The sequence below is a fragment of the Rattus norvegicus genome, chromosome 1, assembly GCF_021556685.1.
Source record: "Rattus norvegicus strain SHRSP/BbbUtx chromosome 1, alternate assembly SHRSP_T2T, whole genome shotgun sequence".
In the NCBI taxonomy this organism is placed as follows: Eukaryota; Metazoa; Chordata; class Mammalia; order Rodentia; family Muridae; genus Rattus; species Rattus norvegicus.
The window spans coordinates 14,335,001-14,361,325 of record NC_141534.1 but is presented as its reverse complement, the minus strand read 5'-3'; the positions used below and the strand labels follow the sequence as shown (position 1 = coordinate 14,361,325).

At 45.7% G+C, this 26,325-nt stretch overlaps 1 protein-coding gene across 10 annotated transcripts in view; it reads right to left on the bottom strand.

Annotated features, from left to right (window-relative positions):
* Nhsl1 (NHS-like 1) overlaps positions 1 to 26,325 on the bottom strand; it is a 235,601-nt gene that overhangs the window by 60,599 nt on the left and 148,677 nt on the right. For 8 of the 10 annotated variants that reach the window (XM_087556596.1, XM_087556587.1, XM_087556554.1 and 5 more), the window contains 1 exon segment: positions 2,143 to 2,295. Coding sequence is in view for 8 of the 10 variants with exons in the window: in XM_087556554.1 (XP_087412680.1) it covers positions 2,143 to 2,295 (153 nt within the window). In the remaining 2 variants the exon portion in view is untranslated. 10 annotated transcript variants of the gene reach the window in all.

The window sequence follows — 26,325 nt, the reverse complement described above, 5'->3', positions numbered from 1 at the left end:
ACGGTCCCATTAATTACCTGGCAGAGGATAAAGTAGAGATGCTCCTGCTGAAACTGACTGGCGATGAACCGCTGGCGACCAAACGGTTCTCCGCTACGGTTGGATTTAAGTACACTATGCAATCAGTATCATGAAGGTGATTCAGCTCAGAGTAGAACTCCAAGGCCATGCAAATGAGCAAAACTAAGACTGTTCTCATTCAAGCTTGCAGTCACTAAACATATGAGTTACCCTGGCTCAATGAAAAAAAAAAAAAAGAACCTGATAATGCCCCAAGTTTTAGAGTCTAAAACAAGATACTCCAAGACACTATGCATTAAGAAAATTAAGGGGAAAAGAAAGTGGGTAATAGGGTTCGGCAGAAAAAGGGGCTTGCCACTAAACCTAAGGACCTGAGTTTGATTCCCCAGGACCCGTATGGTGAAAGGGAAGAACTGCTTCCATAAGTTAGCAGGTTGCCCTCTGACCTACACACATCTGCTGTGGCATAGGTATGTAGACAGACAGACAGGTGATAGTCAGATGATCTATCATACAGATGTAAAAACAATTCAAGGAAGAAAAAAATTAGCAGTAATTTTATGGTAAATCTACTGCTTCTCTGTGGGCCTCTGAGTAAAAATTATCTGACTTTTTTTTTCATTCCCAAAGAACAGTTTTGGGCATTATCTCCTGAGAATTTTTTCCAGTGTGATTTGTACTACAAAGTGCAAATTCCAGGATAGTCAGGATTCAGCCTTCATATTCTACACTTGCTTCGGAACAATGATTCCCAGTCAACAGCTGTCGAAGTCAGTTTTCAGAGAGAGAGATGAGTTCCACAGCCTAAGGGGATCCAAGTCTAAGTCCTGGTGGTTACGACTCACGTTGGGGGGACAGACAGGTTTACCTTTGTGAATTACGGCCTCATCCAGGTGCAGAGGGAACACTAGAATAACTATGGAGTTAAGTGAGACGAGACATTCAGTGGGCTTAAACTAGGTCTTGGCATCGTAATAAACCAGTGGTTCTCAACCTGTGCGCCACGACCATAGGAAAACACGTTTCTGATGGTCGCAGGAATTGAGACGGGACTCAGTAGCAAAAGTACTGTTATGAAGTATCAATGAGAATAAAGTTGCGGTTGAGGGTTCCTGAGAACGTCGAAAACACGTGTTTCCTGACGGTCGTGACCCACAGGTTGAAAACCATCGCAATAAACTATTTAATAGGCACACATTGGTACCGCTGTGTTAAAACATTAACAAGCAAATCACTTAACAAATGATTTATGAGCAACAGTTCTTACAAAGCCAGAGGTTCCTCACATTGCTTTCTCCTTGGGTCAGTGACAGAACTATCCAAGTTTCAAACTTACTACAGCTGGGTAATAAAAACGGTGTTCAGATTCATCGAAAGTCAAGTAAACCGCAAATACTTCTTTGGTTTATTTACGACCCAAATGTCACGTGATGAGAGATCTGCGAGGAATGGTGCGCTGGAGGGTGAGATCTTTGCTGTGTTGCTTTATTACAGTCTCTCCAAGTCTTTCCAAGTGAACCCTTTCCCTCAGAAGAATCCCCTGGTCTCCTACTTTATCGTCTTCGTAAGGTCCTTCCCACTACGATCTCTGATCTCCGTAGAGATGCCCGCCTTTTGTACTTCCTGGCAGCCACTGCTAACATAACCTATGGACAGAAGACCCCTGCTAGGCATTACCCAATTCTGATACCTTAATTGCTTAGCATCACGTCAAAGTTTACATAGAGGAACGCCCCCCGCCCCCCTCCGCCATCTAACATTAACCAAACAGAACATTCCATTTAAAAGCACCAGCTTTAGCAAATTTGCTTTCAATACCTACAAGAGCTTTAAAAGGCAGTGGCAAAGTCCCATGTCGGCAAGTTTATCTGGATAAGATTAACACGGGCAGGGGCGGTCGGAGTGCACGGGGATTCTAAGCATCACTGGGTGCTCTGAAGGCAGATGCGCAAGCCAGTAAAAAGACAGGGTCTTACAAGGACCGGAAGCTTCTTGGCATACATACGGTTGTATTCACGGAGATGCTCAGTGTCTACACCTCATCTTTTTCAGATTAAGTTGATGCTGTCAGTTCCTAACCACTAGCCGTTCCAGCCCAGCAAGCCCAGAGCACTGTCTTACCCCTTAGCACTGATTTGAGGTTGAGCTTCGCTTGGCGGTGCAGGTCCTCAACACAGGGGGGTCTTGTGGAGGGGAGGAACACATTCTCCTGCTGGTGCCACGGCGCCGTATAGTGGACGGTCCATCGGCTCTCCTCGTCTAAGTTGGAAACCGCTGCAGAGGAAGAGACGAGATTCACACGTCAGTTGTTGGCTCTGAATTTGTGACGTTAAGGTGAGCTGGCCACCAAGCATGGCGGCTCACGCCTTTAATCCCGACCATCTCGAGGCTGAGGCATGGGGACTGTTACAAGTTTGACGGCAGCCTGACTTACATTCTGGGTTCCAGGCCAGCCTGGAATACTCTGAGTGAGACCCTGCCTCATAAACAAGAAGATGAGGCTGTGGTGTTTGACACACCCACAGGCAAGAATCTGAAAGGAACACAAAGGAACGACCTCTGGGGGAGGCTCCATCTCAGGCTGTGGGGGTTTCATCCACTGAGCTACATCAATAGAGAAAAGACGAAAACTGTCCATCTATCCCACGACACGTTCATAACCATGTTTGCTCAGCTTCCTGTGTTCCCAAATCATAGCTCTTCCTCCGCTTCTGTTTGAGAAGAGTGATGGGCAAACTTGACAGCGACCTCTCATTCCTCTTTGTACACAATGAACTCAAATTGACCGACTGTACAAGGTCAGAACAAATCCCCCCACCGTGAGTTTGGAATCAAATACTTCTCTATCGAGTAACTAAAAAACACCACTGTTACAAGTGCACACGAAAACTCTAAAACCTGGTATGTGCGGTGTGAACGCCCTCTGGGCTATAAAACTCTTTCACTTATGCTTGCCCGGGATCCTTCTGTAGTCAATGTTTCTAAAATGTCTAATGACGTTGACTTTGTCTAACACAAACCAATCCGCTTGAAATCTTTCAATGCAAAAACAGCCCAAAACCTTGCTTAGGAGGGAAATGAGCAGAGGCAGGGCGTCTAAGATGAATTTCTGAGATAATTTCCTTATACTCCGCTAGGGCTCTGGATCTCTTTGTTCTGTATTTCCCATCAACACTGACTCCTCTAGAGCAGGGGTGGCTGTCTAGAAGCTGGCAGCACTCAAACACGCTCGTCGGCAACGTTCTAATACTTGTCATGTATCTGTGCATGCTTAGGCAGAGGACACCAGATGTAGGTAGAAGCAAGCCTCTGAACTAGGCATTTACCTGGGAGGCAAATCTAACTCATGTTCAGCCGGGAAATGTTATGAGTCAGAGGTAGGTCTGCCCTGACGGTGCCCTGCAACGGACAGTTGTCCAGAACGACAGTGCACACCCGGAACTAGATGACAAAACACCATCTCAGAAGAACATGGAAACGAAAACAAATGAACAAGTGATTCTGTTTGAACATACTTAAAATTAACTAAACATACCCTACAAGTAGCTGAGACTACAACTGTGGAAGCCCGAATGGACTAAGGGTGCTCATGAAGTAACTTGCTCAAAGCAAGGCTGTGGCGCAGACAGTGAACTCTGAAGGAGCCCCCAGAGCTATTTCCATGGGAGAGCAGCGCCTTCCTTAGCCTGGCTCCCACACACCTAAAACCCACCCGACTAGACTAACCATTTTTCCCGCAGTTACCACATGCTAAAGGCCTATGGAGCTAAAGACTTACAGAAGCTACCTTCTCCATAATCCACTAAATGGTAATCAACATTGAGAGCTGCACATAGAGTTAAAAAACAGAAACGCTGCTTTCTGTTCGTAATGGCTGACAAAGATTGGTCTGTAAACTAGGCCCCTACTATTTTACACACTGCTCACGCGTTCCACACGGTTCCTAACACTGCCGGCCTTAATGTACAAACTCCTAAAGCGTGGTCTTCCCTCTGCTCTCCGGTTCAGAGAGCAACATAGCTCCAAGGGGCCAGAGGCCCCTCAAAGTACACACAGAATTCATTGCGATGTTTCTAGAATTTTAATTGCCTTAGATGGAAAAGGGACGCTTCCCTTTTAGCTCATTACAAATCAAATCCAAGTGCTGGCGGTCTGAGCCCCAGTAATTGTACCATCAGCCCCAGGGCACAGGTACAAACTGGTTCCTCTGAAAGAGCCGTTGTCTCTGTACCTGCCTCCTGCCAGGGCAGATTTGTATCAGTCGTCGGAAGACAGGCTTCGAGCTAGAGAGGTGAAGAACGGAAGGAGAGAGCTGTCCTTTGTTGCAGTCTCCGATCCCTGTGTACAACAGAGACCCTCCCTGCACGTTTATCAAGGTCGTGTCACTGATCAGAAGGCAACACAAAGCCACTCGGAAATAAATTCATAGGAAAAAAAAAAAGTCCGTTGTCACTGTAAAATTAAATTTTCACGGGTATGAAGAAGCGACTAGATTAATGTAATCTAAACTGACAGGAGGTACACAACGAAGCCGAAACACAAAAGCCCACTGCTTTATGACAGTCATCCGTCTAGACAGTTTGTCCTCGAGCTCTGAAATCCATAACACAGAATGCCAGGGGGGTTTAGAAGATCATCCCCATCAGAACTATGTGACCCAGTACACACTGGCTCGTACCTCAACCACCCATCCAGCCGAACACTCAGAAATCACACACTGTCTATCAAGGCAAAGAGCCAACACACAAAGACTTTCCCCTTCCTTAAAGGACTTCTTTCGAGAAGTATAAAAAAAAATAAATAAAGCCACATAAAACCCCAAACATAAATAAGACAGACAGACCAAGGGCACATAATACTGCCCAAGGGGTTTCAATGACCTGGTATACTGGAGAGATTAATTTAAGGATATTAAGATCTTTCACTGTGATTTCAGCACTCAGAAAGAGATAGACAGACAGACAGACAGACAGATACACACACACACACACACACACACACACACACACACACACGTCCCAGGACTACTTACTTTTCTTCTTAAAAAGTTTAAAGAAAGATTTAATCTTCGCATTAATGAAGACCACCATTTCCTCTCTGCAGCATCTACATAGGTTTCAGAATTAGAAGTCACTTTTAAACAAAAGCTGGGTCCCGTGGGTCGGTGGCTAACTGTGTCCCCACGGCTCCAGAGTCCACCTTTCTTCCTCAGGTGGCAGTCCTTCGACATCTGACTGCCAAAGCGGCTGTAACTCTGAGGTCAAGTTTATAGTCAGGTGGTTACAAACCATTAGCAATCCTTGAACCAGAAAAACTCCCACTGAAACCTAATCTGAAAGGCTGGGAGAAGCCAGCGACAACAGGCAGAAAGAGAAAGCCAATCACCGTCCTCATTTGCATGAGCCCTGCGCCAAGAGCTCTGCCTCGGGCTGGTGCCCATTCATTTCATTTCCTTCTCACACACTAGAAGTTTCTCCTGTCTGGAGTCCACAGCTAGACACATAATTTGGCTTCCTGGAAGTCACATCATGACGAAACAAATGTGTGTCCCGTTTTCCCGAGGCCACTGTGTACGTCCAGATTGGTTTTTTCCCCCTCCTTTTAAACAGGAGCCAGTAAGTCTGAGTCCCACTCTGGGTGTGAGGGATGTGAACTGATACAGGGGAAATGAACCAACCTTTGTTTCCCAGCCACGCCCCCAGGCTCGGCCTTCTTCACCAAGGGAACTCTCCCAAAGGCAGCAGAGCTTAGAACGGAATCACCAGGGAGCTTTGAGAGATGACTTTGTAGCATTTTTATGCAAATGAGGGTGCCCGGTCTTCTCACCCTTCGCTAGTTTCCAAGCTCAGCGACAGGTCTAGGGAAGTGGGATCTCATTTGCATCTAGCTGACACAACTCTTAAAAAACAAACAAAACCCTTTAACTTCCTCACTCCAAAGGAGAAATTAGATACATTACTGGAATTACTTTAATCTCTTTTAAATGCAGTAATTACTTAACAGCCTGGTTCTAACAGTCCCACCCGGGCTTTACTGGGTAGTAGTTTTAAATAAGCATTATCTGGATTACTCCTTAGCTCAATGTAACTGAAGGGAAATTAAGGGAAATACAATCCCGGAGGAAAAGAGATACATACGTGTGAAAAACTGAAGAAAACAGGTCAGGAGCCAAAGTGCCCCACACCTCACCCCATTCCACACAGAACAGTCTGTGAGGCAAGTTAAAGGACCTCTTAGCTCATAGCTTGGGGCCAGACTTGTAACTGGATGGAAAAATGTAATAATCCTCTAATTCAAAACATTTACTTTATAACAAAGGATCTTAGTCAAAGGATAGCAGTTTATATTTGAGGCTCCCCTCCGGGAAAGCTTGGTGATGGGGGCCCCTCAAACTTTCTGATCCTTTTAACCATACTTTTTGAGCAACAACAGCAAACAAACAAAAACCAGAGAAACTAAGTATCATTATCAAACACAGAGGAATTCTGCTGTGCGCTCTTTAGTCTTCTACATGGCTACACTTCAAAGTTATCAAAGTGTTACAGGACAAATGAGTAACAACCAGGCTGTAATACCAATTATATTGCTCTCTTAAATGGAGAACAAAGTCCGCCCTCAGACATATAGGTGACTGTGACCTGGCTCTGTGTGTTACTTTAGAGACAGGTAGACTTCCGGAAAGAAGCGATCCTGTTCACCATCTACAAGTTTTTGAAATTCAATGTCACCACAACAACTTTCCAAATGAAAGTAGAGACGGTTCAAGAGGGCAGGCCTTGAATACACTCAACCCTGTACAACCCACAGCGTTCTGTGTACTCAGTAATGGACCGCAAACGCAGATGTATTCATTAAACAGGTAGGTATGGAGCATCCACTAAATGCTGCCTCAGGCTTACACTATGTGATGAGAAACCTAATTGTGTGGCAGATCAGAGAGTGGGTAAAAGAAGAGCTTGGCAAAAGCAGAAGAGGATGGGAAGAGAGGTGGGCGGGTCTTGATGAATTTTAAACAAGTCAGGGTGGTCTTCGCTGAAATACTGAGGCTTGAGTACAGACTTAAAGGAGAAGATGGAATAAAACAGAACTCGGCAATAAATCCCACTGACTCTCGTTTTCAAAACAGAGGGGCCATTCCTTACACGTCTCCAATGCACCCCTGTCCCCCGAGGAATTAAGAGAATGTTCTTTCCCTTCTTAGAAAATGAATTGTGGGGCTGGAGAGATGGCTCAGTGGTTAAGAGAACCCGACTACTCTTCCAGAGGTCCTGAGTTCAATTCCCAGCAACCACATGGTGGCTCACAACCATCTGTAAAGAGATCCGATGCCCTCTTCTGGTGTATCTGAAGACAGCTACAGTGTACTTATATATAATAAATAAATAAATCGTTTAAAAAAAAGAAAATGAATTGTAACGAGAGTCAAGCATGAAGCAAAATTCTTCCTTCTCTCCCCAGACTGTCTGGTGATACGTAGCCACAGTTGAGGAAGGTAAGCCCCTGATTGTTACACACCAGCCAATGGTAAACTCTGGGACAGGGGACAGGCTTCTAGCCCCAGATCCAGGGGCACTTCATCTTCTATATCTGTACTTACGGTACTCATGTACGCCCTAAGTCCGTGTCCTCAGGCCACAAACCAGATACATCATCATGTTTATTAACTGCTACACACTGTTATATCTCGGCACTATACATTTCATTAACCGTCAGCTTTTATTCGTTGAAAAGTCTCCCCCAGTGATACCGCCATCTCGCACTTTACATCTTATGGATCGGTCCAAAATGCTGAGACGTACAATTTGGATGCCTTCCTGACGTGATTTATTTAAGCGAAAGTCTAGTATTTTGGAGTTGCTTAGCTTACACCTTCAACAGGAAATAATAACGTGCTTCCCTAGCACTTCCCACTCCAGTTGTAGACAACCACTAAGAGCAGCAGAAGCAAAACATCTGTAAAATCCTAGACTCTGGAAACCCACAGAATAGCAGGACAACGGAGACCCTCAACTCTGCAACTGCCAACCTCCTGTCCCTAGGCAGAAGCTGCCCACAAGGGGGGACGTCCACACCACGATTTGGTTGGCTGGACAGCGGAGGGAAGGATGGTATTTTCATCTAGGGTTATTATCAGAGCTTAAGACATTACGAATGGCAAGTTGCACAGAATATTATTGGTGAACATTTGTGTTGATTAAATACGCAGATAAAAATCAAGAAACGGCTGAGCAGTCTTACCTTGTGCTCAATAAAGAATTACGCTTACTTTTTAAATGTCCTGTGTATGTGGTAAGTGTGAGTGTGTAGTGTGTGTGTGCCCATGTGTGCATATGCACACGTGGATGAAGGTAAGAGGACAACTTGTGGCAGCGGGTTCTCTCCTTCCGCCACAGGGTGCCAGGGATCGAACTCAGATCATCAGGCTTGGTGACAGGCACCTTTACCTGCCGAGTCATCTTGCCAGTCCGGTGAAGAAGAGTCAGCTTGGCTGACGCCATAATTATCTCTCTACTAACCTCAGAGTTAAGCCATCAGCTCCTCAAACGACTGCTCTACCAAACTGTCCGTAGAGCCTTCTTTTCTATCACCTTCACATGGGACTTTTCCAAAGCTTCTCAGGTCAGAGAGCTGGCTTAGTAACATGTTTGCTGCACAAGCAGGAAGACCTGAGTTCAATCCCCTAGGACCCCTGGGGAAAGGCAGGTGTGGCAGCGGATGCCTCGACCCTGAGGGGACAGAGACAGGAGGAACCTTGAGGCCTGCAGAGCCCAGGCTAGCTCCCACGTTCAGTGGGAGATCCTATTTCAGAAAACGTTAAGGCGAAAAGTGTTTGGAGGACATACACAACTAGCCTGTGGCCTCCACACATAGGAACACATACACGCAAAACGAAAGATAAGTAAATGAATTAAAAAAAAAATCCTATGCCCTGATATTGGCTAAATAATCCTGGTAGCACTGTGATGGCCCAGTGCTTAAAGCCCTGCATTCCAATAACCCTACTGACTTATTCTGATACAGAACTTCAGAACTCTGCTTTTGGAACTCATACTGTGCTATGAAATTTGTATTCTTATTTATAAGTTAAGTTTTGACTTTTCTCTGCTTATGCTCTTTACATTAATAAAGAGCTTCTTAGTAATAAGTGTTATATTTAAAGTTTTCTTTTTCTTAGCCAGGAATAGTACCACACATCTTCAATCCCAGCAGTCTAGGGGCAGAGTCAGGTAGATCCCTGAGAGTGCCAGACCAGCCTGGTCTAAGCTGGAGTGCAGGATAGCCAGGGCTACACAGAGAACTCCTGTCTCGAAAAAACAAAATAAATAAATAAAAATAAAGCTTTCCCAGAGCTTCCAGGGACTAAGCCACTACCCAAAGACTATACATGGACTGACCCTGGGCTCCAACTGCATAGGTAGCAATGAATAGCCTAGTTAAGAGCACCAGTGGAAGGGGAAGCCCTGGGTACTGCCAAGACTGAATCCCCAGTGAACGTGATTGTTGGGGGGAGGGCAGTAATGGGGGAAGGATGGAGAGGGGAACACCCATCGAGAAGGAGAGGGGGCTGTTGCCCAGAAACCCGGAAAGGGAATAACAATCGAAATGTAAATAAGAAATACCCAAGTTAATAAAGATGAAAAAAATAAATAAATAAAGCTTTCTTTTTTTTTCCTTCCAGGCCAGACAGGGTGCTATACGCCTCTATATTCAACAGTATAGGAGGTCAGAACGCTTGCTTAAGCCTACAAGTTCAAGTTCAGGGCTGCCTGGGCAAAATAGGAAGAGTGTTGTCATTGACAACAAATTTTCCTTGGGACATCATGCTATCACTTCCGCTGGTAGGCATAGCCAACGTGTCAGTTAAGAAAAGATATTAACTGCTTACAAGGCCCTGGGTTAGATTGCCTCCTTTAAAAAAAAAAAAAAAAAAAAGCAACAGGCCTTCTTAGGAAGTTCACAGTCCAGTAGGGAAGCCACGCCCTAAGAGATAAAAATGGTAGTAAAATGAGTAAGGGCAGAGAAGTGAACAAGGAATTTCTAGTGGAAATGATGGAGGACCCTTAATTTATTTAGAAGAGGAACAAACAGCTGAGATGCTACAGCAGAGGGGCTCAGTGAAGAAGAGAGGGACTCTGGTTAGACTCAGACCTGCACACCACACTGTGAAGGACTCTGGTTAGACTCAGACCTGCACACCACACTGTGAGGGACTCTGGTTAGACTCAGGCCTGCACACCACACTGTGAGGGACTCTGGTTAGACTCAGGCCTGCACACCACACTGTGAGGGACTCTGGTTAGACTCAGGCCTGCACACCACACTGTGAGGGACTCTGGTTAGACTTAGGCCTGCACACCACACTGTGAGGGACTCTGGTTAGACTCAGGCCTGGTGACACTGTATGAAGACTCCTTGGGACAACGATAAGGGAAAGACAGAAGAGGGCAGGACAAGAGCATACCCATATTGCTTGTCACCAGGAGGCAGGCAGTGGTTAAAGAAAGACACTAGGAAGCCTGTGTGTGTCACTGTCCGTGCTATAAGGCGAGGGGATCCATAACTCATTCACAGCTAACTTTCCTCACAATGCTTCACTCAGCCTAGGCTCAACAGCAGACACACTGTAAACATGTGAACATATCAAACACACAGTGGTCCCAAACCTGAAGCTGCCTGAGCTATTGTAGAGCAACATGGCATCTGCGGGATATTTGTATCTCAGTCAGCAAAGAGTCTCACCCGCTAAGCTCCATCCCATCTCACACTGCTGCCAGCTACTCTCTGAGCCCAGCAGCAATCTTTCCATCCATCTAGTTCCCAAGGCCATGCCACTTTCATACAGAGACGGCCTATCTCGAGGCTCTCTTACTGTGGACTCAATTAAGTCGCCACATGAAAGAACACACCACACGATAACCTCCGATCCAATTGATAAGATATAATTTGCCCATCTAGATGGCACATCCTGTACACACCCATCCCTTAAAAATAGTCCTAACAACCTGTATCTATGCACAGAGAAGAATCCCAACATCTGCCGCCATGTTCTCCCAGCTTCTCTTCCTCCTTCTGGTCTCCTCTCCTCTTTCTAAAACTTTTCTCCTGCCCATCCTTCCTTCTCGACCAATGGCAGGCCTCATTCTATCCTGTACCCATTTTCCTACATAAAGACGTCAACCTACAGGGCCTCATCAGTAGAAAGCGCCACATCTGCCACGAGCATGAGAGGGGGCACAGTGAAAACAGAGGTGCAGCATGAGTATTCTCCAGAACCCCCTTCGGGTGGAACACAGGGTGGGTGAAAAGCATCAGCTGAACTCTTAGAGTTGGATACCCAGACATCTCACAGCACATGCGCGTGTTTGAACTCTTAACGCTCCACAGCATTGAGAACACAGCACTAAGCTTTAAGAGTCACAGACGCCTACAGTATGGACAGACAAACAGTGGTTGGGGGGTATTTATCACGTCAGGGTTGGCTTTTAGAGTAAGCCAGGCTGTCTGGGCTCGACCTTAAGCGTCACGGTGAGGGAAGGAGACGGTGACCCCCATCACTAGTTGTCTAAGTCGCCATCCGTCCTTCCACCCTTAGCACAGCTGGATCATTTTGAGGGACAGAAAAAACAAAACAACCAACAACAACTAAAGAAAAAGAAACAAAAAACAAATAAACGAACAAAAAAAAAAAAACACCTATCTGTTGAAACTAAAAGTTTCTAAAGAACAAATGTGTGGAAGCCTCCAGAACTCTGGCACCAGAGCCTCCACCTCTTACCTTCCCATCCCCATTTTCAAGAAACTGTCAGGCTCTTCTGTACATCAAGTGCTAAGTATGTTCAGTGGAGCATTAGAAGCCTTTTCAGTCTCCGAACTTTCATACTGTTAAACAATACTGATTTTAAAAAGGGACCATTTTCAAACGTTAGACACAAGAGTTACACGACGACATGAGGTAAGGCTATATAATATTGTATATAATTTTATACATATATATGCTATGTGTAATATATTGTATCAATATCTTATATGTATATTATATACATATATTTATTATATATACACATTTAAAATCTTCATCAATTGAAAATAAAATACATAATTAACTGTGTCTGACTAGGTTGGAAATAGAACAGAAGACTAAAAAACAAAACAAAACAAAAAGATAGATCATACTTAACATACATTTAAGGTTAGTGCTCTGTGGTACACGGTAAATATAACATAACTCAGGGAACTTCAACTCCTCAAATAGAAAATTCCTCGGCCCAAACCTCGTCTGTAAGTAGTATATTTACCGGTTGCTGACCTTAAGGCTATTTTTAAAAAAACCAAGTTTAACATCTACATTAGAAAGACAGAGGGCTGGAGAGATAACTCAGCAGTAAGGAGAGCTGGATTTGACTCTAAGCAGCCCAGCCATGGGGCAGCCCACAACTGTCCATAACTCCCATCCCAGGGGATCTGCCGTAGCCTTCTGGCCTCCTCGGGCACTGTAGGCACATAGTACATATACGTATATGTAGGCAAATCACTCAAACACATAGAAATAAACATTTTAAAAAAATGGGAAGAGGGCTGGAGAGATGGTTCAGCGGTTAAGAGCACCGACTGCTCTTCCTGAGTTCAAATCCCAGCAACCACATGGTGGCTTACATTACATCTGTAATGGGATCTGATGCCCTGGTGTGTCTGAAGACAGCTACAGTGTACTTATATATAATAAATAAATCTTTAAAAAAGAAAAAAATGGGAAGAATATACACAACTATATTACATCATATAATAGATATACAATTATATATAGTATCTATAATAGGGCATATAACATACACAACTATATTATAATACATATTATAATATATACAACTATATAGAGACTATAATTGTGCATATAATATACGCAACTATATTATATTATATATTATAACATATATACAACTATATAATGTCTATAATTGCATATATAATATACACAACTATATTATATTATAGCATATAATATAAAATATCTAGAAATTTTCACCTATTATGTTTTTGAGGCTCATTGAACAAACTGAAAAACATCACATAGCATAAGCCTACCAGGCCGACTAAATTAAATTAAATGTGCACACTTGACAAGAGGTTGCAGAAAATACTAAAAGTTAACCTAGTTTACTTCGTACACATACGTATATAAAAGGTAATATCTCAGAGATACCACCATTCCCTGGAAGAAACCATGCGATGAAATTTCACGCAGAATCATTTTAACTGTCTCATTAATGTTATTTCACAGAGCGCATGTGAACTCGCAGACACAATGATGTATGATCTTCTGTTTCCAAATTAATGTTTAATGATGTGGCCACGATATACAGCGAAGGGTGTCTAGAAACCCCCTTCCACCAGTATGTGGCGGGGGTGGTGAAAGGCAGAAAGGGGGACCTTCAGAGATGATGCTGTATCTGTTCTTTAGAGGGAACTTGATCTGGTATCCATTCTGCCCGTTAATTTTGGTGCCGAGAAACCCCCTCCGCTCTGCACGTGGAGCCTGGTTAATAATTTAACCCAGTCCCGCCATTCCCATCTGCTCAGTCCATTTCAAAACGTCTGCTGTCTCGGTGGCTAGTCGAGGCGAGCCGCAGTTCATATGACAAACAAGGAGCAGGGCAGGCAGAAAACACGCCATGAGAAGAGAAAAAGAACCCCTGCCCGCCCGCCCTCCCCAGTCAAGTGCAAAACAGAAACCATAAAAAGGAGCCGCACTCACACCGAACATTCAAAGTTCAGCTGGCCTGCAAGGGCGGGCGGATGGGTGCAAAGTCTTCCCAGACAGGGTAGGGCCATCCAGGGCTACCCTGAGATAGTAGAAGGGACTCGCCGCCTACATGAGGCAAGCTTCGTAAGGAGCAAGCCTTGGTAATGGAGGGTAAACACATCGAATGGGAATCCAAAGCGGAGCTTTCAGAGGCTTTCAGAGTTAGGATGGGAGAGAGCCACACAGAGCATCGGATCGCCTGGCTTCTGTAATAAGCAGCTGGCAGTGCGGCAGTGTGCTACTCCTGGCCGAACGGAGTATCTTGTCTCTCGTTTGCAGCATCCTACATGTTGCCTGTGTTGAGAAGGGGTCATGTGGCTGGGGAATCTAGTCTCGATTTTTCCCTTCAACATCTTTGCATAGGCTATTACACTAATCTCCCTAGATATCCGATCCCTGCGCTATAGCTGGCAAGCCTCAACTCCCTGTTCAAGTAACAGCCGAACGTGAACTTTCCTGAAGCGCTCCTTGACGCAGCCTCAAGAACTTTGTTTTTAAAATGTACTGTCTTACTTCAAGGACAGCACCCTTAAAAGCAGTCGTGTGGGCTGGAGAGTTGGCTCACGTTGGTTTAGAACTATTGCCATTCTTGTAGAAGACCTGAGTTTGGTTCCCAGCACCCACGTGGTAACTGGTAACTATCTAACAGCTCAGATCCACGGGTCCAATGCGTCTTCTGACCCCTGAGGGCACCAGCCATGCAGACGTACAGGCAGAACACTCATACGTAGAAAAATAAATAAACCTAAAAGAAATTTAATGTTTAAAAAGGCAAGGTGTGCCCCACGGTAGGAAAACAGACCATTTCATTAACTAGAGCTTCTCAGGCCTCAGCCAATGCTCTTTATCCTGCTGGGTAGCTCACATCCTTGTATTCGAGCAGCACTGAGACCCCAAGTCATTCCACAAAGCCTATATGGGGTGCGCATAGGCTTGGTAAAAAGAGAGACCCAGCGTATGTGAGGAGCGCTGCACACAAACACACTGAACTGCTAAGCTAATTGGTTTTGCTGTCTGAACACACAGTAAAGGTCTGACTGCTTTACAGGACCTCGGAGAAAAGTGCAATTTTCCAGGACTTGAAAATTAAAATAGGGGCTGGAGAGATGGCTCAGTGGTCCTGAGTTCAATTCCCAGCAACCACATGGTGGCTCACGACCATCTGTAATGGGATCCGATGTCCTCTTCTGGTGTGTCTGAAGACAGTGACAGTGTACTCACATAAATAAAATAAATAAATCTTTAAAAAAAAAAAGAAAGAAAATTAAAATAAACTTTTTTGTACTGTTTAAATTTAACGTACTTACATTAAAAATTAATTTAAGGGAAGTAAGTTTTAAAATCTGGAAGAAGAAAAAAATTATGTCACCTTTCTTGGTAACATCTTTGGGGAGCAAAAAGAAAATCTCAACCTGGAACAGAAGTCCAGAGCATAACGGGATGAGCCTAGATATGTAACTGAAAAGAGGCGGGTGATCAGCCAATACTGGGTAATAGTGAGGACCTGCTGGATTGACCCTTATGAAACCTACAAGGAATTTATACCTGAGAAGAATTTATTGAAGGGGGGAAGAAGAGAAGGAAAAAAAGACTTCTGCTTTAGAAAGAGAAAAGGGGGAAAAATCTGCCACAGAGGAAGGGACAAAATGAAGGAGGTGGGAAGTCGCCACCTACAGGGGACACCAAGACACCCACACCCACGGAAGCACAGAATGTGCTCAGGAGAATTCCTTGTCTTCCTCCACAAGGGAAGGTCTTCTATCATTTCTGTGCCCTCTGAGCTTGGATTTGATTAAGGTTGATATTATACTTCCAGAAAGACACGGATACTCATAAACCACGTGTCATTGGTGATCAGCCCAGCTAAAGAAGTTCTTAGTATTTACATTACTGCATGAAAAGGAGGTCCATGTTGGGGCAGGTGTGTGTGTGTGTGTGTGTGTGTGTGTGTGTGTGTGTGTGTGTGTGTGTATGTGTGTGTGTGTGTGTGCTGTGTGTGTGGTGTGTGTGTGTGGTGTGTGTGCATGTGTGTGTGGTGTGTGTGTGTGCATGTGTGTGGGGGTGTGCCTGTGTGTGTGTGCATGTGTGTGGGGGTGTGCATGTGTGTGGGGGTGTGCATGTGTGTGTGCATGTGTGTGGGGGTGTGCATGTGTGTGTGCACGTGTGTGGGGGTGTGCATGTGTGTGTGCACGTGTGTGGGGGTGTGCATGTGTGTGTGCATGTGTGTGGGGGTGTGCATGTGTGTGTGCATGTGTGTGGGGGTGTGCATGTGTGTGTGCGTGTGTGTGGTGTGTGTGTGGATGTGTGCATGTGTGTGTGCGTGTGTGTGTGTGGTGTGTGTGTGCATGTGTGTGTGCATGTGTATGTGTGTGTGCATGTGTGTATGTGTGTGTGTGTGCATGTGTATGTGTGTGCATGTGTGTGTGCATGTGTATGTGTGTGTGCATGTGTGCGTGTGTATGTGTGTGTGTGCGTGTGTGTGTGTGTGTGTGTGTCACTACATTAGATGCTGACCCATGAGCTCCTGAAGATTCTCCAGTCCCCAACTTCCATCTCCCTGTGGAAACACTGGGGTTACAGACATATTTTACTGTAACCCACTTAAGGTTGGTGCTAGGAACACAAACTGAAGTCCTTATTCTTGTGCACCAAGTACTCTACCCACTTAGCCACCCTCCCATTCCCCAAAACGGGATCTTGTTTTGCTCTGTTTTTCAAGACAGTGTTTCTCTGTGTAGCCCTGGCAATCCTGGAGCTTGCTTTGTAGACTAGGCCAGCCAAATCTGCCTGCCTCTGCCTCTGCCCCTCTGCCCCTCTCTCTCTGCCCCTCTGCCCCTCTCTCTCTGCCCCTCTGCCCCTCTCTCTCTGCCCCTCTGCCCCTCTCTCTCTCTGCACTTCTGCCCCCCCTTTGCCCCTCCCCCTCTGCCTCTCCACCTCTGCCTCTCTGCCTCTCTGCCTGTCTCTCTGCCTCTCTGCCTGTCTCTCTGCCTCTCTGTCTGCCTCTCTGCCTCTCTGCCTGTCTCTCTGCCTCTCTGCCTGTCTCTCTGCCTCTCTGCCTCTGCCTCTGCCTCTGTCCTGAAATACTGTACAAGAACTAGGAAACGCAGTAAAAGTGACCACTGGAAAATCAGATTTATCACTGCCCGATTTCTTCACAATCAACTATCAGTAAGAACTAGCGCTTAAAGGATACCTAGAATTTTGGTTTCTGTGATGCTGGTTATGGTACTCATTTCCTCAAGCATTCACAGCCGGGGCTCGGCCCCTCAGCTAGCATTTAGCAGGTGGTGGACGAACCACGTACGAATTTGTATTCTACTGAGTTGCACGGCCTTCAAAGTTCCCTTTTCCCTTTTTCTTGTGATTTCTCATGTCATCACACATATGGTTCTGATGAATGTTGCAATTAATAAGCTGCCGTGCTCAACTGCTCTTGGGAAGAGGCCTGGTGGTTCACAGGCTACCTGACCCTGGAGGAGTTAAAACGAGCCATTTTGGTCTTGCCTATGAACTGATGGCACTTTATGGAGTTAAACGTCCCACCATAGTTGAGTTCCTCATCTAGGCAAAGATAATGTTCATCCGATCGCCTCACGGCTTCGTTTCTTTGTTTGTGTCTCCCAAAAGTAGGGGAGAGACAGCAGCATATCCTTCAAACACAGACCATCGAGTCTTACTCCACGGTAAAGGCTGCGCGGGCTGCGTGAAGCAGCTGGCCGTGAGGGGCAGGGCAGGGAGCAGCAGCCCAGCAGAAATGGACATTTGGAATTCATCTGGGCCTCAGAGAACATTACTCATCCAGCCAAAGACTGAGTATATAACCACCCCCCCCCCCACACACACAATCCCAGTTTTGCAATGGCCATGCCTGTTGGCATTTTCCATTTGTAGAGGAAGAGACAATCAGGGACTAGCTGGGAGAGAAGGGGGACACAGTGACTGCAGGGCCCTAATAATCAGTGTGCAAAAGTCAAAATGACGATAAAAAAAAAAAAATCAATGCTTCTGCTTGGTAACTCTCACGATCGTGAGAATGCTATGGGTGGCCCCTTCCCCATCAGCATCACAGCAGCTCAGCACAGGAACCAGACAAGAAAAGGCGAGCTTAAGATGAGCCATCTTCTAGATGAGTCTATTAACATGTTTAACCCATGGTGGAATCTGAACCTTAGACGGCAAAAAAACCTGGCCTGTGGTTCAAGGGCTTCCTGATTCAGGCTCCCAAGTGCAAGGTTACAGAACTAAGCCACCTTTATCTGTCTAAAAGCTGGGTAAATCTATGGACTCCCAAAATCTTAGTTCTCAAAAAGGCAGAGAGAAAGGGATCCCTGACCTTGCTGTCTCAATCAATCACGAGGTGGGGTCTGGAACTGATGGGAGGGCTCAGCAATTGAGCACAATGGGTGCTCTTCCGGAGGACTGCAGCTTTATTCCCAGCACCCTCGTTGCAGCACACAACTATCTGTAACTCCAGTGCCAAGGGGCACGGTGTCCTATTCTAGGCCTCTGTGGTTTCAGGCCTATACAAGGTGCGCAGACATATATGTGGGCAAAACACCTATATACGTAAAAAATAGTAATTTAAAAAATGTTCAGGGATGTGGAGAAAGAGGAACACTCCTCCATTGTTGGTGGGATTGCAGACTGGTAAAACCATTCTGGAAATCAGTCTGGAGGTTCCTCAGAAAATTGGACATTGAACTGCCTGATGATCCAGCTATACCTCTCTTGGGCATATACCCAAAAGATGCCTCAACATATAAAAGAGACACGTGCTCCACTATGTTCATCGCAGCCTTATTTATAATAGCCAGAAGCTGGAAAGAACCCAGATGCCCTTCAACAGAGGAATGGATACAGAAAATGTGGTACATCTACACAATGGAATATTACTCAGCTATCAAAAACAACGAGTTTATGAAATTCGTAGGCAAATGGTTGGAACTGGAAAATATCATCCTGAGTGAGCTAACCCAATCACAGAAAGACATACATGGTATGCACTCATTGATAAGTGGCTATTAGCCCAAATGCTTGAATTACCCTAGATCCCTAGAACAAACGAAACTCAAGACGGATGATCAAAATGTGAATGCTTCACTCCTTCTTTAAATGAGGAAAAAGAATACCCTTGGCAGGGAAGGGAGAGGCAAAGATTAAAACAGAGACTGAAGGAACACCCATTCAGAGCCTGCCCCACATGTGGCCCATACATATACAGCCACCCAATTAGACAAGATGGATGAAGCAAAGAAGTGCAGACCGACAGGAGCCGGATGTAGATCGCTCCTGAGAGACACAGCCAGAATACAGCAAATATAGAGGCGAATGCCAGCAGCAAACCACTGAACTGAGAATAGGTCCCCTATTGAAGGAATCAGAGAAAGAACTGGAAGAGCTTGAAGGGGCTCGAGACCCCAAAAGTACAACAATGCCAAGCAACCAGAGCTTCCAGGGACTAAGCCACTACCTAAAGACTATACATGGACTGACCCTGGACTCTGACCCCATAGGTAGCAATGAATATCCTAGTAAGAGCACCAGTGGAAGGGGAAGCCCTGGGTCCTGCTAAGACTGAACCCACAGTGAACTAGTCTATGGGGGGAGGGCGGCAATGGGGGGAGGGTTGGGAGGGGAACACCCATAAGGAAGGGGAGGGGGGAGGGGGATGTTTGCCCGGAAACCGGGAAAGGGAATAACACTCGAAATGTATATAAGAAATACTCAAGTTAATAAAAAAAAAAAAAAAAAAAATGTTCAGGTGGGGTACTCTGTCCTACACACACACACACACACACACACACACACACACACACACACCATACACATACACACATACACATACAATTAGAAAAACTTAAAAAGGACTTAGTTAACAGTTAAGAAAAATAAGAGAGGGGGTTGGGGATTTAGCTCAGTGGCAGAGCGCTTGCCTAGGAAGCGCAAGGCCCTGGGTTCGGTCCCCAGCTCCGAAAAAAGAGAACCAAAAAAAAAAAAAAAAGAAAAGAAAAAGAAAAATAAGAGAGAGTGAGCGAGGCCTGGTGGTATTCACCAGTCATCCCAGCACTTAGTAGGCAGACGCAGGAGGCCTGATCTATACAGTGAGCTCCAGGTCAGCTGGGCTAATAGTGAGAGCCTGTCTCAAACAAACAATCCAAAGAGATCTATAAGGAAAATGAAATAAAACCACTCCGATTCTACATAAAGCCACCTAAAACTATCAGATGAACTCCATTTTGTCAGCAGGTCTGAAATACCTACCTCTTAGAGACTGCGGCAAGCCGCAGAAATTACTACACAATAAAAACACAAAGTCCTGGGTTTGATCCTCAGCACTAAATTGAATTTTTTTTAAACTGCACAGTCAATTTTCAAAAGTGCAGGGTCTGTTTAATCATATTTTCCAGCTATCTGTGTGCTTCGAAATGCTCACACTTTCCCGCCCTTGCTGCCTGTTTATACACAGTCACCTGTAACCTGACTGACATTTAATTATTTCAGCAGGGGAAAGACTTACTCACCGATGGCACCCCACTGGATGGCGGAATCGGCTACAGACTCCAGATGGTATATTACGTTCATCATTAGAATAAATTCCCAGGGGTTTTATGCAAGGCACAGCGCATCAGGACGCTCCATGCCAAGACCGTGTGAAAGGCTCTCCTTGGGTAAGCCTGGGTCAGCTACAAACACAAGTCCTTAACAGGATACCTCTGCATTCTGAACGTTCAGCCTCACTGAGATTGCATCTCTCTCTCTCTCTCTCTCTCTCTCTCTCTCTCTCTCTCTCTCTCAAACACACACACACACACACACACACACACACACACACACACACACACACACACACACAGAAAAGAGCCCCTTCATGTTGCAGCTGCCGGACACTACAAATAGCTTCTTGTATAACTGGACTTAGAATGCTCCCCAAACCAGACACATTGAATGGCAACCTGAATGCTTCATTCACAGAGAACTCGAACGTGTAGAATGTGCTAAAAACATCACAGTGGTGAAGGGGATCATTAGGAAGTCTTGGGGCAGAGAGAGAGAGACAGACAGAGACAGAGACAGAGACAGAGACAGACAGAGACAGGTTTCAGAAGATTCCCACAGTGATCAAAGGGAGACTAGAAAATTCCCTTGACCACAACCTCTAATCTCTACAACAAAAGTGTATTCCTAATAAAACTCTCTTGCCCTGAACCTGTTCACATTGCAAATCAATTACCCATCCCTAAACTCAAAACATTTTTAAGCAGCTTTCTTTATTCCCAAAGCTGCTCTACACAGGGCAGACCTGCTGTTTGCACTTCCTAGAGGGTCAGAGTCAAAGTCCGCACCATTCACTTTGCACAGTGCCGACCTTGGTGACGGGCCAAACGGATAGAACTCGAAGACTCGGAACTGGATCAGAGATGTGCGAGGTCAGAAGGAACCAAGAGGATTTAAAAGGAATACATGTGTATTACACCATGATTTCCAAACTTGTATGAGTGGCCCCTTAAATATCGTGCAATAGACAGAAGGACCACGGCCAGAAAATGAAAATGTTTAACTTCGAACATGGTTGACTTCTCCCTCACTTTCCTGACCTGAAGCAAAAACCTGGAAGCTTAGCTAGACTGTGAACTGGTCTGACAAACAAGATCGGACCGGGATGTGTTTAGCCCAAAACTTGTCTTTGTTCAAACGGACCAAACATAAACAGGAGTAGGAAGATCACCTTAAAACCCCAGCCATTGAGTTGGGGATTTAGCTCAGCGGTAGAGTGCTTGCCTAGCAGGTGCAAGGACCTGGGTTCGGTCCCCAGCTCCGGGGGTGGGGGAGGTGGGGGGGAACCAGCCAGCCGTCAAGGAGAGACCTGGCTTCTGATGCCCGAAACACCCTTGTGCGTCCCAGAATGCCTTTTCTATGTGCTTGCTGTTCGTGTCTATGCCGCTGGCTCACCCCTAATAGAAGCCTTTCTTCGCTGGCAATCACGTGAGCCCAGAAGACACCGAGCTAAGGCAGAGGACGTCATGAGAACGTGCTTTGAGGGTTGCTATGGGAAGACGCTGGTGGGAGAAACCATGGAGTACCTTTCCACCGGCTTCCTTTCTGTTAGCCTTCAGGGACCTGACTGGCTTGCCATTTCTTCAGACAATAAACGTCTAACTCTTGAACCCTGTTCAGACTGGTCATTCCCTCTCGGTGATATCTGTACTTCTCTTTCATGCAACTATGCCTCGTCTTTGTCTAGTGGTCTGTTCAGGGATGGAATCTCCCGGGAACAAATGACCTTGCCCATTGCATAGAGGGCGCAGTTCACTGAATCCTCGGGGTCTAGAGGAATAACGTCAAACCTTACACTCGTAGGCATGCAAGTAATATCATTCCATTAAATTAATAAATTCCTACATGAAAAAAACAAGGGGGTTAAGAGCGCTTGTTAAGACCTCTTACCGAGGACCTGGGTTTGATTCTCAGCATCAAGTGACAGCCCGCCATCTCCTGCTGTGAGCTCAGTTCTAGAGGGCTCTGCACTCGTCTAGAGCCCATGGGCACTTTGCACACACAGTGTGCTTATGTAGTATGGGCAAGGCACCCGTACAGATAAAATAAGAAATGAACAAATCTTTAAAAAGAAAAAAAAGACAACATAAACATAATGGCTCTACAGGATTCATTCATCGGGCATTAAAAAGAAATTAACATTAAAGTACCTGTGGGTTCTCGAATCAATAAAAAGCTTTTAACTTGAAAGTCACTACAAGGAAATCATTCAATTCATTTGCAGACCTGCAATTAATTCAAGCTTCTACCCACCATGTTGATGCTGTCCCAGGCTCTGTGGATACTTCACCGCCTACTTCATGGCTACTCCTGAGGTGGAGGATCCATTCCTCTAGCACTATTTATGCTATCACGATGCTCTCCTGACCCGCTACTGAGACTGTGTTTCCGGGAGACAGGAGCGACACCTATGCTGGCTTTGGAAATTCTCCTTAGCTTGTACAAGCAGTGAGCAATCTCTTCCTTAGCCCAGAAGAGTCCCCTTAGCTAGGAGGAGGCAAGTAAAATAAAATGGTATACAGGCACACATTAGTGAGTTCATACAGAAGTAACATCGGGGCAAACTTGATGGAACGGTTGGCCCACGAGCGAGACCGTGCTGAGGGAGAGTTTGCTAGAAGGAGCACGCTGTGCATTCTAGGTAGCGAGGACAGGAGCACAAGAATAAAGACGGCATGGTGTGGCTGGAGAGCTGGGAATATGGAGGTACACAATGGTGCACAGTCCCTCTCACAACACCTCTCCCAGTCCTGGGCCCGCCGCCTTCACAGATGCTCCTCACATTGCTTTTCACAGACGCTCTTGCACTAGGAATCAGTGCCAAGTCTCGTTTTTGCAAAGTAGGTGCCCACTGTGAACTAGGTGACTTCTACTGACAACCCTAGACCACTGAAGTAGCTGAAGTGTCTGTGTCGAGCCTCTATCTTCATGGAGGTTGGAAACACGTGGCACTTAGCTGGCTGGTGGGGCATTCCGCCGAAGCAGTGTGGCCCTGGCTTTGCCAGGAGTGAGGGCCAACTCCCTGGGTCAGCCTGTTCTGAGAGAGTCATTCCTGAAAGTCTGGCTTGGGCCCGCCTCCCCAGACTCTTCTGTTCATCCTCTAAGTACCACACACACAGTACCGTATACACGCCTTTCTGCTTATACTTGGGTCTGCATCTGAACCCCATCCTTATGTCTGTCCAGAGGGCGGGGCTTGCACAGATGTCCTGAGAGAAATCTGGCTGCTAGAGTTGGATTGCGATCAGAGAGGGGTGAGGTACTCTGCCCACCAGGCTTCACTCAGCTGGAAATGGTTGAACATTAGGGTATTTACTTATTTATTTATTTAGTACAAGATAGAGACCTATGTACTGAAAAAAAATTTAGGGGGTCGGGGACATAGCTCCATTGGCAAAATGCTTTTATCTGGCATGCATGGAGCCCAGACTAGATCCCGAGGACTGCATAAACCGAGAGTCACTGCCTGCCTGTAGTCCCAGCCCTTCAGAGATAAAGGTAGGAGGCACAGAAGTTCAAGGCCAGCCTGGGCTACACAGATATCCTATCTCAAAAGAGGGTTCGAGAGCTGGCAAGATGACCCGGTGGTTAGAGGCACTAGCCAGGCAAGTCTTACAACCGAAGTTCAGTCCCCAGAAACCAAGTCCCAAGAGTTGTCCTCTGGCCTCATGAACCCCAACCCTGCTTCCCCAACACACACATGCACAGTTTTTTTAAAAAAAGGTTTCAGATATGGGTACAGATAACTTGGAAAAACAGAGCAAACGTGTACATCCACAGGAAACTAATGTCGACGAAAAAGAAGTGGAGTAAAACTGTTCCCTTTCGGTGCGGGGGTTGCCGAAACTACACTTGTGAGACCAAAGTTGCAGCCATAAAAGGTTTCTCTGCGATCGTTTTGAAAATACTGATCTTGGGGTTGGGAATTTAGCTCAGCGGGAGAGCGCTTGCCTAGCAAGCACAAGGCCCTGGGTTCAGTCCCCAGCTCCGAAAAACAGAAAAGGGGAAAAAAAAAAAAAGAAAGAAAGAAAATACTGATCTCTCCCGCCAACCTTATTCATATACAACTCTGAAGTATTAAAATAATTCCCAATAAAGCACACACCACAAAGCGAAGCAGTATCTTTATTTTGGGGAGAAATGTCAGATTGTTGAACCAAAACAGACAGAGCCTTTTAAAGGTAGTTATGAAGGCAACGCCAGAGCGCGCAGAAGCAAACAACAGAATCCACTCCAGTAATATTTAGAGAAAAAAAACAGAAAATGCACACGCATGCACACACGCATGTGTACAATATACAGCATATTCAATGTCTTGCCAAATCTCCAGACAGTAGTAAATTCACCTTCTACCTAGCCAGGACGGTTACGGCAAAAATGCAGCTGCTGCCACCTGCTGGTCAGCGCTGATGGCGCACCAGTCTGACTGCCACTTGCAGACGGGCAGACCAGGGTTCTTCCAGTTGCCAGTAAACAACCTGCTCTGTTACTGCCTAACGCTCCTCAGAATGGCATCCAAATTCAGAATGTGAGCCTGCTGGAAGAGCCTTGCTTGCCAACCTTCATGTGATTGCAGGAAAGTGTGAAAGTGAGTAAGACTGTGTGTGACAGTCCCCACCGCAAGCCACGGAGCATTAGGAGTAACTGTTGACGTGCTCCAAAATCAGCTTGGACTTGGAGGTGCCCCACCCGTCGAGTTTGATCTAAACCCAGTAGTAGCTATTCACACGACTTCCTAATCAGAAGCTAAGAAAGTTAGAGCAAACTTCTGCTCAAACCCCATCAACGGCCCAACAAGTGTTCACCCAGCTGTGCTCGCCGCCCCAGACACTAAGTACATCAACTCAACACAGTCCGGCATCTTCGCAGGGATGGCCTTTCGAGAGAACTGGAAAGCCAACCGCGAGGTCAACTTTAAAACCTGTCCCAAACTCACCAACATTTTTAAAAGGCGACATAATAATAAAAGATACGGATTTCACAGAGACGGCACTCAGAAAGGCAGAGTTCTCAGTGGACTTCTGTACCGTTGGTTTCTGTAGCCACCCTACCTACCTAACGGCTGAAGGTAACTGAGGTGCAACTACAAGTGTTTGCTCTTGACTCTCTACTCCTCTGCGTGTTCTTCTGGGAAGGGGCGGGGCAACCAAGCACTGCCACTTTCTTTTTTTTTAGATTTATTTATTATTTATATGAATACACTGTCACTGTCTGCAGACACACCAGAAGAGGGCATCAGATCCCATTGCAGATGGTTGTGAGCCACCATGTGGTTGCTGAGAATTGAACTCTCGACCTCTGGAAGAACAGTCAGTGCTCTTAACCGCTGAGCCATCTCTCCAGCCCCAGCCATTTTCTTAAAATGTGTACTTACACACACACATACATACACAGAGAGAGAGAGAGAGAGAGAGAGAGAGAGAGAGAGAGAGAGAGCGAGAGAGAGGCAGAGACAGAGAGAGAGAGAGAGAAAGAGACAGAGAGAGAGAAAGAGACAGAGAGAGAGACAGAGAGAGAGAAAAAGAGACAAACAGACAGACAGACTATTCTTTGTTCAAGGCCCCTTCCCGACATCATCTTTAATCCCTTCCAACAAATCCTTCCCTAGTCTTCCCTAGTCTGTCTCGTGTTTTCACGTCTTTGGTTTTAGTTGCTCCGGCCATCCCTGGGGTTGCCTGCATCAGCGGGGACTGATGGTTATTTGACTGAGTAGCCTCCTCACTAAGGAAGCCCCCTCACATGCAACCTTCTACTCTCCATAGCTCCTCTAAGAGGGGTGGGACCTCGTAAGGAGACCCTTCACTGGTACAGCAGCTTTAAATAGTCACAGGTCCAAAAGTACTAAGGAAAAAAAAAAACACTCCATGGCTAAGTATCTATTATGTGAATACATTTCTTTTTCAGAGTACCATAATTTATTGGCAACTTAATACAAAGTGAATCTTGTA